We start from the raw sequence: 19,830 nt of genomic DNA, 5'->3' as shown, positions 1-19,830 counted from the left end.
AGAATCTGCCTATAATTACAGAAGGTTCAAGCATAACTAAAATACTGTATACCCACTGTAGTGGCAACATATTTGCACAGTGTTGAGCATTGTGACATTCCATTTTCTGGAGAGTCCAGATCTTACTGTAGGTGAGGAATATGTAGTCATTGCTTACATCAATCTCTATGACTTTTTTCAAGGGTTTTGCTCTAGCATCCCAAAAACAAGTGTTATATAATTACCTAATCTAAATTGACTCTGTATGAGTGAATATGAAAGTTTTGCATGACTGTGCCCAGCAGCTGGTTGGTGCCCTGTGCCTGGATGGTCACTGCTTTCTGTCTGACATTGTCAGGATAAGCTCCAGCTCCATTCAGCTCATAAAATAAGCTCCAGCTCAATATTCAGAATATAAATGAATGAAATCCCAGTGAGAATGAGTACAAGAGAAAGAAATGTCTCTTGTCATTGTCGTGTTGATTTCCTTATAATGATGCATTTACAGATTATTTTCTAGAGAGCCCTTTATGCTTTAAATGTAACATGTCAAATATTCAAAATTTTCTTTCTTTTTTTATTTAGAACTGGCTGGATCCTGCAAAAGAAATCAAGAGACAGATTCGAAGTGAGTACAAATACTTTTTATTGCCTTGTTGCTATATTTATTCTGGAATCACATGTAGCTGTTTTAGAGGTGTGTCTCGAGAATTTTTAATCTTATGGAAAGATTAAGTAAAGTGAGTACCTTATTGCCATAATAACATCAGATGTAATGTTTTCTAAAGCATTAGAAATAAAAATAGATACAAACAGAACGCAAGGACAGCAGTAACCATTGGTTCTCAACAACCTACAAACAACTAACCCAACAAAAAACACATTAGACATACAGTACATAAAGAAAAGACTTGTGTGTGTGTGTTCATGGAGCAGTCTGCTCTACTCACACTCAGTCACAACCACTAAATGCTGCATGCATGCACTTCTAAATTTTTTTAGTGCTTGCCTGCACCTAAGTTCTCACTATGAAAGGTGTGTGTGTGTGTGTGTGTGTGCCTGGAGCAGTCCTCTCTGTTCATGCTGAACCACAGTCATGGAAGATGGTGTGAATACTACCACGGAAGATGTAGAAGCTTATATAAGTGTGACTTGCACATGGTGAGATGGCATATGCATGCACTTTTATGTTTTTTCAACGCTTCCATGCACCTTACTTCTCCTTTAACCCAAGCAACTCAGTTTTGTGGTACATGCACATTGTACATTCACACAATGAGCTACCATATGTTTGCCTGAGACAGGTTTCGGCCTATCACATTCAATTTGTGCCACAGCTGCACTCAACTACACATTCATCTCAGACAAGATACAACCTGTCCTGGCCCACTTAGCTGACGCCTCTGCAAGTTCACCAATATAGTAAAACTGCTAGGGAGTCTTTGGGTTGTTTTTGGGTCTTTGGGTTGTTTTTTGGCCCGAAGACCACATGCAGCTAGTTTGAAAATATTTGTCAAATCACTGTGGATAAATTCTAATGCCAAGATGTCAATGAATGCATCTAATATAGTGGTTCTAGTGCTGGGTGATAAAACAATTTCAACTTTTAATCTCAGGGGGTAAAAAAAACTTTACGATAACAATGATAAATGTAGGCTATAATAAATGATCAAACTCGTTTTACCCATAATATGTTTTAAAATGCAATGAGTTGAAATGGACAATGCCTATGGCCTATCACGCTGCAGTAGGCTTGGCAAAATGGCACCACAACAGCCAATCACAATGCACTTTGCAAATGTGCCCATCCCCTTGAAGAAGCAACGTTGTATACATTAGCAATGTGATCAGATATTTGGGAAATACTCAGCAAAACGAGGTCGTCCCGGTAAATCAAGCTGAAGAGGAAACTGTGTTAACTGCTCAGGAAGAGAAGACCAAAGAAACGGTACATGTCATCAAAAGTGTAGAAATGTTTCCGCATTGAATGCATTAACCGGTCAAACTCACTTGAATTTGTGGGTAGCCATGGTGACAAATATACTTCTAGTATTTTAAATTGCTACACTTCCATGGTGCAGCCTTTTTCTGTACAGTACACCCCCAGAATTTGCTGGGGTTACGTTCCTAGATCACTCGCAAATTGTGAAAAACCACAAATTATGGATGTGGTTAAAAAAAATGCCTATTTTCATAGTTTAAACCCTAAATATATCCCCAAAACACTTTCATTTCATTTCAACCTCAGCTTAATACATTACCTAAGAAAAGAATGTAAACATAAACCCGTATACTGTATAGTACTGTACTGATATGTCACCCGCAGTGCTAGAATGTAAAATACCAATGTTACCGCTATATGTACTGTAATTCATGCAAGCGTATTTTCATTGCTAGAAGCCTTAGAAGGTGCAGGGCATTTCGGTGGCATCTTGGGGCTTTAACCCTTAAACTGCCACATACTTGGAGGTTAATGCATCCCTGGACGCCAAACACTTTTTTGCTGCACTTTTTAAGTAAACGTCGCAATTCACAATGAAAAAGTGAAATTTTAATGGAACACATTTTTTGTCATGTAAAGAGCATCACAATTACTGCAACCCTGATCATTTTACACACTGCTAATGAACTGTAAAAACTATTTTAAAAAATACTGGGACAATATGTACAAGGTGCAACTGACACCATTGATGAAATTCAGTAATTCACCGAGCCAACTGCGCTTGAACTGGCTGCATGCAAGCACTCAGAGCTGACGCTGGCAGGCTAGTCTAGTGCAGCGGCTCAATCCCAGAGACAGTGAGACTGCAGTGCTGCAGGGGCCAGCAGTGGTCATGAGCTGGCTGCTCAACGAATGTACGGCACTGACTGATCAGCTCCGGCGTGCTGGTAAATTGCACTGGGAACCGTCAATAGCCGGTTGCGGCGTTCAATGAATGTACGTCGCCGAATATACTCGGCTCCTACGTGCTGGCAAATGGCACTGGGAAACAACTATAGTCTGTTGCGGCGGTTTAAGGATTAAGAAGAACAAAACTGAAAACACGAGAACACTCCGCTGGAGATGCGTCACAGGGCAGCAGTCAATGAGCAGCAAGGAGAAATGAATAACTCTGTAGCGGTCCGATGCTGCAAAGCAAACCGGTAATCAAACAGCAAAGAAAGAATGTAATGAAAATAATGATACCACCCCTGTTCCACTTACGGCGATTATATATTAAATACAACAAAGCACCAACAAAACACACACAGCAAAGTCCATGAAAACGACAATGGATGAAATGTAATGATGAAAACAGATAGTCCAGAGATCTGCACGTTGAATGGGAATGTAAAGATAGTCCTACCGCTAGTTCCTGAAATGGTGAAGAGGGGTGGACGGGTTCAGGAGCGCTCCTTTCTTTGCAGGATGGCCATGAATCCACTTACAGTCCTCATGTACACAGGCAGACGGCAGACAATCCAGACCCCAACTACAGAACGATCCAGGACAAAACAAATAAGTACATGTAACCCAACAGAAGGCAGACAGACAGGAACTTGAAACACAAATTACAAAAACTTTTTTTTTCTTTTGGTCTCCGGCCTCCTTTTTAAAAGCCGCGCTGACATCCTTTGACCCCCAACAGCCCCAGCACCGTCAGCAGAAGACCAATCAGAGCCATTGTAAGGACTGCTGGGAGTTGTAGTTTCAAATTCTATTGGCTACTTTCACCATCCCAAGCCGCATTTTCCTCTACGGTTGCTTCCTGTTCTCTCTACAGTACAGTGTTGCCACGAAAAAAGCCATAAAAAATTGCGGAGAATATTTGCGGTTTCTGCTAACAATTATTAGTTAGGTTCTAAGGAAAAATCCACGAACGACTGAGGCCGCGAACCCTGAACCATGTCTTCGTGGGGGTCTACTGTATATGCACCCCTCGATCTGTCTTTGCTGGCCCAGCTTAACTGGAGCTTCCTTCCTTTTCCTTTGGTTATCATATGAAGGACCTTTCAACTCAGAATGAAATATTATCTGTAGCTAAATTAACGAGGCAACAGTTTACTGGTATGAAAATGGGGTAAGGAGAACATCAGGTAAACTGATTTGTGCCTTCTAGTGCCTTCTAAATAAAATTGAATTATCTATTTAAATACATTCTTGTTTAATGTTATATGTTGTAATGTATACTTAGTGGGCAAGCAAGTAAGAATTTCACTGAACTTTGCTTAAGTGACACTATTACTGCTATTTTATAGACTTACACAATTAGAAATAAGCGGTCAATGCATTACCTTTCACTGGAGAACCCTGTCAAGCCTTAGAATGTAAACTAATGTAATGAAAAAGGCAGGGGTTTTAAGAGTAAAGGCAAAACTAAAATAAGAAAATAGATTTTAAAGTTACTATCAGAAGTTAATGCAAAAGTTTAGAAACCAGAAATATGAAGAAAAACAATCTTAATAAAGAGAGAGAGTGCATCATGCTTAAGTTTCAAGTATTGCTTACAGGTTTTATTATGGTGATGATATCTGAAGAATGGAAGAGGCTTGGTTTGTAAACAGGTGTACAAACCCCCACAAGACATGGATAAGAGATAACAAAAAGAGAGCACAAATATTGTAGTGATGATATCTGTAAGCCTTCATTAATTTTGCCTTTTTTGCCTGAATATTACATGTGTTCTTTGGTCTTTTGTTTTCTTACTGACTAAGCTGACTATGACAGCTTGAAATGTTTTCCAGTAAACTTGACATCTCCTACTTCTGTTCCTTCTTTGATCTTCTCAGTCTCATCTGTCATCATCATCACATCTCATTATCTAAACTGATTTTTTTGTTTAAGGTAAAAATGGTTAATAGCTTGAGCTAGGCAGACCAGACTCTCCATCTCATATAACACTCCTTATCTCCAGCTATGAGACTGGAATTCCCAGGTGCTTCCAGAGGTTTGGAGCTGTGTGCTTTTACTCTAAGATAATGAAATTCTCTGTTTTAGCTTTCTGATTCTCGATATATATTTATTTTCCCCCTTTGTAAGTTAAATGCATTGCCAATTCTTTTGGAATGATGTAAATGAAATTCAGCACAAACATTGGGAACTGCAATTTCTTTGCCACTGGCTTATTGCATTTAAACCAACTCTAGCAATTTATTGTTACTTTGCCTTATTTATATGTATCTTTTTAACAACAACATTTGGCTCCTCCGGAATTAATCACTTCACTCAAATAGCCCACTTGCAATCTTGCATGACTTTGTATAAAAAAGATTTTTGGTTTCTACAGCTCTATTGACACTAGATGAGGATTTCCTTATGCTACTCTCCATGTGGCAACTTGCTTTTTAAATAAAAGCATTTCCACTAGCAACTGAAGCAGTGAATATGGGTAATGGGTCTCGTGCTTAGAAAAAATTGCAGTTTTTTTGCTGAATGTGATATGCATCATCAGACAAAGCACTTAAATGTTTTAAAATTTCTCATATTTCATTATTTTATTATGAGAAAAGATTACTTTATGTTGTGTTGAGAAATTACCTTATTGATAATATCATGTTAGCCCACCTAAATAAAGATCCATGCCCAGCAGAAAGACACGAGTATGGAAAGTGAAAATAGGGTAAACTTTTCCTCCTTTTTAACTTGGGCTTTTTATTTTGTATACCTGTAGCTCACTTGCCAGTCCTTACATATTTTCAGTCATTCTGCTTCATACCAGAATCCAGTGTCATATATTCCATATTTTGGACCTAAAGAAAAGCTTTTACAGAAGAGGGACATAAAAGAAATCAAATACATCTCTTTATATGTGACTTATTTGAGCTTTCCTGCTAGTAAATATGCTTCAGTTAGTCTTCATCTGTCTGGCTGTTTATTTGAAAGTAAAACAGACAGAAAAAACTGTACAGAATACACTGCCCTCCTGTTTTAGCCATCTGCAAGCAGGTGTTGAGTTGAGGAATCAAATCCATGAGCCATTTGCAGAATATGTGGTGGTTCTCTAGAAGCTGTTAAATATGCTGCTTAACTAAAGTTGGTCTTAGGGCAAAGCTAGGGTTATCTGCCAAAGCCATAATTTCAACCACTACCATTTTTAAGTAATTTCTGAACTTTTTTTAAGTCATTGACTATTAAAACCATCACCATTTTGAAGGCCAACTAATAGAAAAAAATGTCCAGAAGTGGCAATGAAATTAAATGATACACATTTAAATAGGATGGATTATCATTTTTATTATAAATTCTAACTATGGAAACTGGAAATTATGGAAGATAAATTATCAGTATTTTCATAAGCTGCATGGTCTCGGTAAAAATTACACATTTTGAATTCAGTTTTCTTTCTGTTAAAGGAAAAACATATTTGTGTATTTGTACATGTCAAGTGTTAACATTTGTTAGAACATCATGCAGTGCCTTCTGTGGGGCAGTTCTTCCTTGTTTGTATGGTGTGGACACTGGCTTGGACACAGACAGGCAGACACACTCATGTCACCCAACACACGTTTATTTACAATACCTATTATGTACAAATGTCCATAAGTGCCACATCACCCAATCTTCCCCAAAGTCCAGGCCAACCACTCTGCCTCTTCGGATTGCCTCCTTCTCTCTTTCTTGCACCTTGTCCTGCCTCCACCTGACTCCAGCCTCGAATGAAGGGAGGCGGCCCCTTTTATCCGTACCCGGATGTGTTCCAGGTGTGCACTGGCAATCCCACGGACACGACCCAGTGTGGTGGAAATGCCGGCTGTCCTCCCGGAAGCACTCCAGGTGTTCCCTCTCTTCTTCCCCCCAGCACTTCCTGGTGTGGTGGAAGTACGGCGGTCCAGGGTACTGGCGGTGACCACGGGCCCCTACAGGGTTGGGCTTCCAAGCCCTGTACCCGTGGCCCCCAATAGAACCAGGGCGGACACCCCCTCACGGTCTGGAGGAGGAATGAGCCCTCCTCCTGTCTTCCTGGGCGTCCCGGCCGGGCATGAGCCCCGTCCGGGTTCCACAATGGATTTCCTGTCTCAAGCACAGGACTTGCTCTAATGTTGACTGGCATCTGTGTACCATATTGCTTTGGTTTTAATGTGATTGTGCACACTATGTAATGGACTGGTAATATCTTTATGTATGTTACTTGAAGATAAAACATCTTGCAACCATGAATTTGTTTGTTTATTTTTAAAAATGTCTTGGGGAATGTGTCATAATGTTGATGTCTGTAAAAATAATAGAGTTACTGTTATTCCTGCTGGCCCAGTTATACTTTTAGTAATAATTTACTTCAGCATTTCTGTATGTCTGTGTGCTGCAGTGGTTTAATGATATTTGACTTTTTTCTTTAAGTTTTTTTAAGCCATTTTACAGTCATATTAATTGAAATTTAATATCATTTGCTTTGTTAATTTCTTTGGGAAAGAAACAAAGACAATGTTTTGTGGGTGATAAGAGGTGGTCTTGAGCGATCCCTGATCTCAGATTGAATGCCACGGAGGCCTGATTAATAAATGGAGGGTGTTTTATTGGCAAAAATGTCAAAAGAATGCAAAAGGAAGAGTTATTATATTAGATATGAGACATGAACAAAATGAAGAAAAGAAGACATTTGTTCTGAGCCCTTTTTAAGGGGCAGGTAACCCTCTTGTAGTGGGGTGCTAGGACTGTTTTGCAACACAATCTTTTCGGTGGTAGTAACTTATTATAGATCTGGTTGAAACTACTAAGAGGATATGCCCATGTATTTTATGCACTCCCAATCCACCTTAATAAAAATGCAAGTGTCTTTGTGTTTGTCTGTGTGTCCATCTGGTTGCTATGTCTCTGTCATTCTAATACATGGCACATCTCAAACATTAACACTGCTTTTATAAATTCCATATCAAATTGCATATAACGGAGATACATACATGGCATGGTGCACTTCAAACATTAACTCTGAGGTCTATGTTGATTACTAAGATTTCAACTTATCTTAGATAGGTAGCACAGGCTAGGTTTTCAATATAATCTTCATCAACAGTAACCTTGCATGTATCAGCTCCTTGTAGCAGTGGAAATTCTGCACTGATACCTGGTTCTTCATAAACCTTGACATCACTTCCAAACCTTTTCCCTTGGATGCAATTTGTGAGTGCACCAAACAGGTAAAAATCTGATGGCACAAGGTGTGCGGCTGATGGGGAAAAAACATTTCACTTCAGTTTTGATATTGCTTCCAATGTTTCCAAACTTGTGTGAGGTCATGTGTTATCATGGGTAAGGAGGATTTTAACAAAGTTATTGATCAAGCAATCTCAATACGTTCTTTTAAAACTTAAAAATTTAACAATGTGGCATAATGTGTAGCAAAATCACTCCTTCTACACTTCTGCTAAAGGAATAATGTTAAACTTACTGTTCTGTCAAGAAAAGAAAACATTCCATTGAGTGTCTCCTGGTTTCTGATTTAAAACAATGAATCTTTAGTCCCTAGTGACAATCCATGACAAAAAGGCTTCACTGTTAGCCTCATAAGAAGGGAAAAAATCTGAGCATGCCACTTTTCATGCAGTTTTGTGATCTTGGGCATTGTGAAACACAATGTGCATATAGTTTTAATATTCTAAGGCTCAATAATGTTGTTACCACTTCCTTTTAATACAGAGGGCTCAGATGGTAGCTGTCTGGTCAAAATCAATTGGTTCCTTCTGATGAGTTCAACAGCACATTACGTGAGAGAAACTACTGTTGCTGTTTAGGCAGAGTGAGTTGCATTAATGAGCATTTGTCTGTGTCTTCAATTTGTGAAGCCCATTAAGTAACAGTGTTTTTATCAACAATGTTGTCTCCATATACTGTACATTTTTAACTGCCAGTTAGTGTTCCCTACTCATTCATTCTTTGCCACTTGAAATTCAATAACTTGATTAATGCTTATATTATCACACAATACCATTTTAAGGGTAGGGTAGGGTAAGTATTCACCTTAGTGGTGGAGAATAGCAGTGTGTTGTGTTTCTCCTCCCAGATGTTTATTTTTTCTATATGCAGTGCCCTCCATAACATTTAAAAATTACAAATCAAACAATTCAGACATGATTAAAGTGCACATTACAGACTTTAATGAAAGGGTATTTGCATACATTTCAATCACCCCACATAGGTTACAACACTTTTTATACATGGTCCACCCTTTTCAAGGCACCATAATGTTTGAGAAGATAGCAATCCAGTTATATTGAAACAGTCAATTTTAATACTTAGTCGCATATCCCTTGCATGCAATGACTGTTTGAAGTCTGTAATTCATAGACGTCATCAGGTGCTGAGGATCTTCTCTGGTGATGCTCTGCCAAGCCTCGAATGCAGCCATCTTCAGCTTGCTTGTGTCGAGTGCTTATCCCCTTCAGTTTTCTCTTCAGCATTGGAAGGTATGCTCAATTGAATTTAAATCAGGTGACTGGCTTGATCATTCAAGAACTTTCCATTTTTTAGCTTTGAAAAACTACTGTGTTGCCTTAGCAGTATGTTTGGGATCATTATCTTGTAGAATGAAGCACTGCCCAACAAGTTTGGAGGCATTTAATGGGATCTGATAAAATAAGATGTTTCTGTACACCTCAGAATTCATTGTGCAACTGCTGTTAGCAGTTACATCATCAGTGAATGTCAGTGTGGCAGTACCTGTGGCAGTCATACAGTACATGCCTAAGCCGTAGCACCCCCACCACCATTTTTAACAGATGAGGTGGTATGCTTATTATTACCTTGAGCAATTCCTTTTCATCTCCTCACTTTGCTTTTGCCGTCACTCTGACACAGGTTCATCTTTGTCTCATCTGTCCACAAGACCTTTTTTCCAGAATTCTGCAGGCTCTTTGAAGTACTCTTTTGCCGACTGTAATCTGGCTATCCAGTTTTTGTGGCTAACTAGCAGTTTGCATCTTGCAGTGTGGACTCTGTATTTTTGTTCATGAAATCTTCTGCAGATAGTAGTCTCTGACACATCCATATCTGCCACCTGAAGACTGTTTCCAATCTGTTGGACAGGTGTTTGGGTCTTTTTCTTTACCATAGTGAGTTGATTTAGGTAGTCCTAAGGTATTACCAATGTCTGTAATGGTTTTATTTCTGATTTTCATCCTTATAATGGATTCCTTGACATTTCTTGGTATAACTCTTGTCCTTATTTTGAACAATGGCAACTGCAGACTCCAAAGGGTAGAAGAAAGCCTAGTTAACTTATGCCTGCACTAATGAAGCACACCTGAGTAATTACAATCACATGTGACATCAATTGTCCCAAACATTATTGTGCTTGAATTGGGGGGTGGGCACAATGTCTCTGATACAGTCCATTAGAAGTCAATGGGGCAATTGGAACCAATTGCGCTCTCACATGAAAATGTAATCAGCTCTGTTCACCTCATCAAACATCCTGGGGCTGGATGCACACGCACGCCCACAGAGCTTGAGCCTCACAATTTATTTATTTAGAAACATGTCTTGCCACAAACCTGTCCCATCACAATCTTAAATTAAATTCTGCAATGTCTCACTCTAATCACATCTAAATTATTTAATTTGTAACTTTAAACTCTGGAGCAGATGGGTAAATCAAGGAAAAATGTATCTGTGTCTCAAACATTATTAAGGGAAACTGTAGAAACATACTAGAAAACCAAGTAAAGTGACTAAAAGGCAGGCAGTATTAGGCTAAACTGCTGAGTATAGCAGCAGTAGTGATTCATGTAGATTATGGTATGCTCAACAGATTACTAATGGATTACAAAATATAACCTAATCCAGTCACATCATGATTTTCTCTCCTTTGTATACGTTATGCCATCTTTTACTCTTACGAGTTCGAATTTCGAAAACTGTTGACATCAAATCAAAGTACAAAGTAACAATTATTTACGATAATAAAAGCTATAATTGCCATAACAAGCAACCTGCCTTTCTACTGCCTGCAACAATGCATAATTTATCCTTCTCTGTTATTTAAATGGGTTTATGCCCACAAGGTATCTGGTCCAGTTGGAATTTAAAAATATGTGGCCCCCACCTGCTTCAAAGGGACAACAATTATGCCTGTGCCTCAGAAAAAAAGTGGACACTATGAATAACTACAGACCAGAGGCACTACTTCCAATTATAAAGAAATGTTTTGATAGAGGCTAGTATTGTGACACATTCAACAGAATATTATATATAGTCTGGACTTCTTCTAAGTTTCCATATCATCAAAACCGGTTCACATGGGATTCTATTTCCTTTGCACCTCATTCCATCCCATCACATCTGATAATAAAAACTGCTATGTCAGAATCTTGTATACAGACTACAGTTTAGTATTTAACTCTGTTGCACCATCAAAGCTGGTCACCAAAACCCTTAACTTAGGACTTATTGTCACCCTCCTTAAATAATTTTGGATTTATTAACTAGGAAACCCCCACATAAGCATATTAATAGCATCACATCTTTTATCATTAAATTTGCCAATGATACCACCATCATAGGCCTGGTGCCTCATGTATAACGCCGTCCATAGAATTCACACTATAACATGGCGTACGGACAAAAGTGGAAATGTTCATACGCACAAAAAAATCTAGATGCATAAATGTGTGTGTTCCACTTTCTTCTGTTACATAAATCCCGGTCAGCATGAAAAATAATGCATGTGCACGCGCTTGCTGCCCTGAACCAACTCCTCCCAGAATTATGCCTCTTTGAATATGCAAATCAATATAAATAGCCCTTAAGCTCAGCATTCTGTGAAAAGGCAATGGCAAAAGCACAAGGGAAAATAGAAGAATTTCAGTGACTATCAAGTGGAGGCAAGGAAAAACATACTATTTGTTGGTTTAAACAGTGTTAAAAACAACAAAAGGAAGTTGATCGAGTGATATGGAGTGTCAGAGAAACTCGAAAGCTCAAGTTCACAAAGTTGCACAGTGCCCGAAATAAAAAAGAAGTTGTCACATATCAAAGTCGCCGTGAAAAGGCGAGTTGTAGCCCACTGTCTTGAATGTCATATGAAAACTTATTAGGGTACAGAGAAAAGAAAATAGGCACACAGTAGGAAAAAAGCATGAAATGTCAACTTTAATCTCGAAATTTCCACTTTAATCATGTAGTTTATTTTGTCATTAACTCTTTTAGGGCGGATGTCGACTTTTGTCGACAGGAGGGGTTGAAGGCGGATGTCGACAGGGATAGAGGGCGACAATCAGCTGTTAATGGCGACAAATCTCACTGTCACGTCACAGGCATTCCCTCTGTGCTTGGAGGAATGCTAGACTCGTTGACTCGGCAAATAAACATTGCGTGTGCGTGAGTTGCGAAATGTAAACAGGCAAGATGGCACCGACATGTGAAAAGGCAGCGAAGCAAGTGCAGAAAAGAAAACACTCGCATTATGCGCATTTGCGCATTATCGCGGAGTCGGACTCTTGATTTTTCAGAATCGGACTTTATTGGCAGTGATCAGGAGATCAAGCAAGAGAGTTAGAAGCAGGCATCAGCTGATCAGACACCAGCCGATGCCGCGCCAGCGGATCTGCTGCCAGTTGCGTGCCTTCGCGCAGCCGATGCATCTACGGCAAGGTTCGCATGGGATAAATACACAGACATTGATCCGTTGAGAGCTGATCTGGCTACCGGAGTTTACAAGACGGCATGGCTTGCTGTTGGACACGACAGATCACCAGCTGCTGTACTTCAGGCTGCTCTCTCCTGATGCTGCTTTTCAGCTACTGTCAGACGAGACAAACAGGTAGGCAGAGATTTTTTTTGAATCGCGGGCTGTGTTTGCATCGCATTCTCGTTTCTAACAATATATGTTAGAAAGTGCAGCAACAGACAATTGAAAAATAGGCACCAAAGCAACACGTATTGTAAGGAATGCAATGTGGCAATGACTGAAATTGGCTGCTTTGAGCGAGATCAGACTTTGCTGTGTAAAATGTATGTGATATGTATGTGAAATCATAGAGTATGCAGGCTCATACAACATGCAAGACAGTAACATTTGTCAAAAGTAAATATTTTTTGTTGATTTGATATGTTAAACAATTGCTTTGTATTCTTTTTTAAAAAATGTTAGTTTTTGGAAAAATATTCAGCCCTGGGAGAAAAGAAACAAAAAAAAAATTAGCCCTAAAAGAGTTAAAGTAGAACATCATAAACTTCATCTTAAAATCGTTTAATTTACTAATTTCTCAAATCCCATCCAAACTAAAGTAGCACATTAAATGCTTTGTTTTGTATTTGATCTTCTATGTGCTCTATGTGTGTGAATTACTACGTGTTTCCGGGCTTTCTCTTCCTCTGACAGGACACAGAATCCATTACATTCTTAACATTACAGCTCTCTGAATAATTAAAATACTGAGATGTATACGTGATATCATTTTCATGATGATAGGAGTTAAAGCATGTTATTAAACATGGGAACAATCCGTGAACGGAGCGCCAGATCCCGGCTAGCGTAGCGACAACGTGTCCTCACATGTTTAATTATTAACTTCTTCTTCTTCTTCTTTCGGCTGCTCCCATTAGGGGTTGCCACAGAGGATCATCTTCTTCCATAACATGTTTAATTATTAACAATATAGATTATTTAAATGAAGTATAAAGTTTTATCTGTATAGTATAATAAACATATTTTGCTGCATTTCATCTTAAAAATGATATCGTCATCATATGTAAATACATGCTTTATAAAGCGGCTCAGATTGTGCAATATTATAACTGTAGTGCAAGTTTACAGTGAGGTGATATAACTTATAAGTACAAACAGTTCTACAAGGAGCACTTGATGGACTGATTGAGTGTGTTTATAGTTCTTGGGATGAAACTGTTTCTGAACCGTGTGGTCCGTACAGGAAAGGCTTTGAAGCGTTTGCTGTGTGATAGCAGTTCAAATAGACAGCATGGCTGAGGCAGCGTGTGCTTGTTGCTGTATACCGGTAATTCTCTTTCCGATCAGTTGCTGTAGATCTGTGATTCTCCACTCAGATACAGTGATATAAATACTCCGAGTGGTGCAGTGAGAGTAATATGGAAAAAGATGAGCAGCTGAAAGAAGAAAAAGAAGGTGCAGTGAGAGTAACAACGCTAAATCAGCTATTGTATTTAGAATAGTTTGACCATTCTATGGACCATTATATTGTTACATGTTAATTACAATCAGATGCCTTAAACTAATAAACAATATGCAGTTAGTTTCAGTGTATATGATAAAACTGTGTCAGGGATGTGGATCTAAAAAATGAAAGGGTAACCACACAGGAACAGTAGCACTGCTTTGACGCTGGGTGCCGCCAGTTTGCAAAACCGAGCGGAGAACTTGCATACGCCAGGGTTGGAGCTACCATGAAAATGTGCGTGGCTTTACACCAAGTTTAGGTTTTATACATCGTGATTTGAGCATGGAAATGTTCGTATGCAACATGAGGCCCCTGGTCACCAACAACAATAAGAGCTCATAGAGAAGATTTTTTTTACCAGCATTGGTTTCATAACAACAGTCTCACAAAACCAAGGAGCTGCTTATAGAACAGATCACACAAGCATCTACAAGAAGGCTTACCAACACCTCCTCTTTTTCAGACTTTTCAGGAAAACCTGGATTTATCTATCTGTTCTCGGTAACTACTTAAGGTCTATAGTGGAGTCCATCCTCATTGCCTGCAGAACATCCTTGTTTGGCACCTGCTCAGCTCAATATTGTAGTACAGAGGTGGAAGAAGTTGCAGAGGTCATAGAAGATTACCAGCACCCTGCTGCCTTTTGTTCAGGACATGTATCACATACTCTGCCTTAGGCCGGGTTTATACTTCACGTGACGCATGCTGCAGCGGATGCTCCTGCTACGCAAGCGTTGTAGTGTTTATACTTGCACGTGTACTTTGCGTACATCTGGAGGAATCCACCAGGTGGCAGTGCGAGATATTATCACATTGAGAACATGTTCGGCTTCGCTGTGTTGTGAATTGCCTGGAACACCCATTAAATTCTGATGACACCTTACCTTACCGCAATATCTCTGAAAAGGATGTTTATTGATTAAATCCAGGAATGTGTCCATTCCAGCAAGCATTGGGCACGAGTGAGAAACAATCCCTGGAGGAGGCCTCGGTTCATTGCAAGGTGAATACAAGCACACACATACACTAGCGTTATTTTAGCGGCACCAAATCCCCAAATCTGCATATCTTTGGAAGGAAACTGGAGCACACTGAGGAAACCCAGCAGGAAAACATGTAAACTCCAGGCAGGGAATATCAGCGACATGACTCCCTGCAAGACAGCAGCGCAACGCTCCGCTACTGTGTCACCCCATGTGTGTAATTATTAACAGTATTCATTATTTAAACGAAATTACCGATTTATCTGTAAAATGTAATATACATACTTTAATGCTTTTCATCATGAAAGTGATATCAAGTATAAATCTAAGTATTCTAAATGTGTAGAGAGTTGAAATATCATACATTTAATGTGCTCAGTGTGGTGATCTATTGCTGGCGATTCGCTGCTGTCAGGAGCAGAGGAAGCCCTAGAAAAAAAGATAGCACAGAAGACGGTATGTGAGAATTTTAAAACGTATCGTGTCATTATGATCGGGAATATGCGACGCTTGAATATACAAGCACCACGAATACATCTGTATGTCGGCATTTTGCTTCACCACATCGAACCATTTATCAAATATCGAAGCGCGCACACCGATCTCGTAGGATCCGCAAAGCGACTTTCTGTCACATGTAGATAGTAAACAGAGACTCTGACGTCACATTCCAACTTTTAGCACACTGCGCCCCCCGACTTTTTGCTGGTACTGCAACTTGCGCACGCGTTGCGTTAATTTCTGAGGACCTGCTCAGAGGACGCATCAAATGAACGCTCAGAACGTGTGGCGGCCATGATGCGGGCGCATACGCATTCTTAGCGTGAAGTGTAAACGAGCCCTTAGAAGGGCAGTCTTATTAAAGACATCGCCATCCCGCACAGAGCCATTGACACTCTTACCAGTAAATTCAGAGAGACTTTCTATCAACATGTCATTAGATTTATAAATAACTAATTATAGTAACAAATACTGTTTGTCTTATTGTGCAAATACTGTACAGTATATATCTAAATGGAGACATGCAAGTATTGATTTCATTGTAGTATGGAAACATGACAGACTTGAACTTCAGAGCATACTATATGTGTTAGGAAGTTAATTGTTTTGCAGTAGTAAGCAGGACATTTGCTATTAACCTCAGAATAAGGTGTAGAACTTTCATGTTAATTTTGGAAAAATATAGAAAATATTGCAAAATGTTTAGGCCACCATTCATTCATCCTGAAACATTACCTGTCATCACCCATTAGCCTGTACCTTTCTCTTATTTGTAACAAATGCTAATTTGTAACCTTCACATTTAAATTGTTCGTTCAAATGAAGCCACCAGCCGATTGTGGGTGTTGATCAGATTACAGGGTAAATGCCACATGTCTGGTTATGCAGAATTTGTTTCAGGTAGCGTAAGTGTGTATAATAGGCTTTTGTTTTCTCTCTCAGGACAATGATATGAAATGTTGGACAAACAATAAAACCAATAAAAAGAAAATTTAATGAAATGCTATATTGGGTTCAGTCAATTGTTGAATTATTAACAACATCATCAATTTTATGGATGTTGTAGTATACAGGGGCGGCACGGTGGCACAGTGGGTAGCGCTGCTGCCTCGCAGTTGGGAGACCTGGGGACCTGGGTTCGCTTCCCGGGTCCTCCCTGTGTGGAGTTTGCATGTTCTCCCCGTGTCTGCGTGGGTTTCCTCCGGGCGCTCCGGTTTCCTCCCACAGTCCAAAGACATGCAGGTTAGGTGGATTGACGATTCTAAATTGGCCCTAGTGTGTGCTTGGTGTGTGGGTGTGTTTGTGTGTGTCCTGCGGTGGGTTGGCACCCTGCCCGGGATTGTTTCCTGCCTTGTGCCCTGTGTTGGCTGGGATTGGCTCCAGCAGACCCCCGTTACCCTGTGTTCGGATTCAGCGGGTTGGAAAATGGATGGATGGATAGTATACAGGGTGGTCCAGTAACTATGCAACTTTTAATGCAATGCAATGCAATAATTGCATAGTTAGATCTGGACCACCCTATAGATGAATAGCGCAGGTTGGTGTCATTCAAAATTTTTGCATATAATGTTTAATATAAACTATTAAAAACATCTTTTGTTGCAGTTTTTACTTTTCTTTCTTTTGTAAAATAATTTAAAAAAAGAAGTTTTCTTATCCTGACCCTTACACTGGTCAGTGCAAGACAGTAAACTTGAGCTGATTTTTTCTGGCTCATTCATCTAAGTACAGTAATCCCTCCTCCATCGCGGGGGTTGCGTTCCAGAGCCACCCGCGAAGTAGGAAAATCCGCGAAGTAGAAACCATACGTTTATATGGTTATTTTTAGAATGTCATGCTTGGGTCACAGATTTGCGCAGAAACACAGGAGGTTGTAGAGAGACAGAAACGTTATTCAAACACTGCAAACAAACATTTGTCTCTTTTTCAAAAGTTTAAACTGTGCTCCATGACAAGACAGAGATGACAGTTCTGTCTCACAATTAAAAGAATGCAAACATATCTTCCTTTTCAAAGGAGTGCAAAGCAAGCAGTCAAAAAAAAAAATCAATACGGCTTTTAAGTATGCGAAGCACCGCCGGTACAAAGCTGTTGAAGGCGGCAGCTCACACCCCCTCTGTCAGGAGCAGGAAGAGACAGAGAGAGAGAGAGAGAGAGATAGCGAGAGACAGATAAAAAAAATCAATACGTGCCCTTTGAGCTTTTAAGTATGCGAAGCTCCGTGCAGCCTGTCCTTCAGGAAGCAGCTGCACACAGCCCCCCTGCTCACACCCCCCTACGTCAGCGCAAGAGAGAGAGAGAGAGAGAGAGAGAGAGAAAGTTAGCTGGATAGCTTTTCAGCCATCTGCCAATAGCGTCCCTTGTATGAAATCAACTGGGCAAACCAACTGAGGAAGCATGAACCAGAAATTAAAAGACCTATTGTCCACAGAAACCCGCGAAGCAGCAAAAAATCCGCGATATATATTTAAATATGCTTACATATAAAATCCGCGATGGAGTGAAGCCGCGAAAGGCGAAGCGCGATATAGCGAGGGATCACTGTAGATCAATTAATTGAATTCAATGCTTCTTTTTTTCTTTTTTTAATATTATATTGAAATAAGGTTAAATTTCCCAGACATTGAGAAACAAAAAATAAAATTCTCCACCCACTTATGTCATCCACCTCGGAGGTTAGCCAGAAGAACCTTTTATTTCCAGATGTTTTACCATTCCTTGTAGATATAACATTCATATGCAAATCTTTTATTTAATTATTATTCTGTCTGCTTCAGATTGTAAAATGTTTGTTTAACCTATTTCTGTAGTAACAGTTCTGAGATGTACTCCCTGAAGACATGGAGTTATTTAGGCTTTGGTACAATGTTGTCAGCTTGCCATGGAAATGGATATGCAGCTGACTGTGCAAACTCACTGCTTCAAAACATCTTCTTTATTCAAAGTTTGGGTGTTTTCTTTTTTTGAGGTCCTTTTTTTAATGCAGTAAACAAATGAATCAATCGACCTGTCAGATATTTTTGTTTAGTCATATGCAAATGATATAATGATATGTAATCATTGAGGAATAGTTATAATATATACATAAATATGCATATAATGAATACATAGATTTTTTGTAATATTTATATGAGGACAAAAAGTATGTTTGCACCTTTGTTTGTTCATTCAAGTCATTAAATATATTTATGTGCACTACATGTGAAATAAAGAAAGCTTAACTCTTTTCTTTCTTTGTCAGATGTGCTAAGCTGTTTTTACAGATTCTAAAATAAATTACTAGACTAAATAAATACTAAATGCTGACACTTCTGTACGCGTTGTGACAGATAAGGATTGCTCCCTTGAACCCTTAGACCAGACGTCAGACACCAGATAAAAGTCCAAAATGTTATTTATTATAATAATAAATTTGCACAAAGCACCCTCCTCTCCACAATACTCATACAATAACAATCAATAACCAATAAATCAATCCTCCACTCTCCGAGACGCGTTGCCACCGTTCCACCCAGCTCAGCTCGACGTCTGGGATTTCCCACAGTCCTTTTATAGTCCTTGACCTGGAAGTGCTTGTCCCTCAGTCCATGTGACTTTCTATCACTTCCGGGTCAGGTAAAACTTCTCCTTTTCTTCATCCCGGAAGCACGTCATTTCTTCTGTCCATGTGACTGGGACGTATTTCTTCTGTCCATGTGACTGGGACATACATCCAGAGTGTAGGGAAAATAGTTCCTGAGCCTCCCTGCACCGACTCCTGGTGGCCCCCATGGTATCCAGCAGGGCTGTGCATTAAAAGTCCACTGTCCATAATTCCCTGCTGGCATTCGGGGCATCTCCATGCTGCAAGGAGTGCTCCATCTGGCGGCCTGGGGTTGTTGGCCGGAATGAATGGCCAGCCATATCTCACAGCGTGCAATGGTACCGAGAATGTAGTCAGACTTCTTTTTTGGGCACATATACCATCAGATCTAAACACTAGTGTGGAGAGTCGCTTGCATACTAAAGAGTCTATAGCTGCAGGTGGAAGCTGCCGTCGCACTTTTCATAATTTATCTTTTCCTAAATAAGGAGTGGCATTGCACATGTACTTTGTCAGCATGCCCGTGTAGATCAAACACAGGAAGCTCTGCAGTGTATACTGTAGGAAGATAAGTAAATAAATATAGATAAACCACATTTGATGTGGCATTTATATAAGTACCATACTGTATAAATGTTTTTCATATAAAGACCATCAAGAAACATAATCGCAAAC

The 19,830-nt window shown here is 39.6% G+C and overlaps 2 protein-coding genes across 16 annotated transcripts in view; both read left to right on the top strand.

Moving 5' to 3' along the window:
• Positions 1 to 19,830, top strand: part of epb41l2 (erythrocyte membrane protein band 4.1 like 2) — a 309,675-nt gene that overhangs the window by 182,433 nt on the left and 107,412 nt on the right. For all 15 annotated transcript variants that reach the window (XM_051924131.1, XM_051924135.1, XM_051924129.1 and 12 more), the window contains exon 5: positions 565 to 607. In XM_051924131.1, coding sequence (XP_051780091.1) covers positions 565 to 607 — 43 coding nt within the window. The remainder of the gene's footprint in view (positions 1 to 564; positions 608 to 19,830) is intronic.
• The window catches only part of LOC114647575 (solute carrier family 35 member D3), a 1,087,183-nt gene that overhangs the window by 1,003,781 nt on the left and 63,572 nt on the right, over positions 1 to 19,830 (top strand). The window lies entirely within an intron of this gene.

This window comes from Erpetoichthys calabaricus, chromosome 3 (assembly GCF_900747795.2).
Source record: "Erpetoichthys calabaricus chromosome 3, fErpCal1.3, whole genome shotgun sequence".
Lineage (NCBI taxonomy): Eukaryota > Metazoa > Chordata > Cladistia > Polypteriformes > Polypteridae > Erpetoichthys > Erpetoichthys calabaricus.
This window is presented reverse-complemented; position numbering and strand designations above follow the sequence as displayed.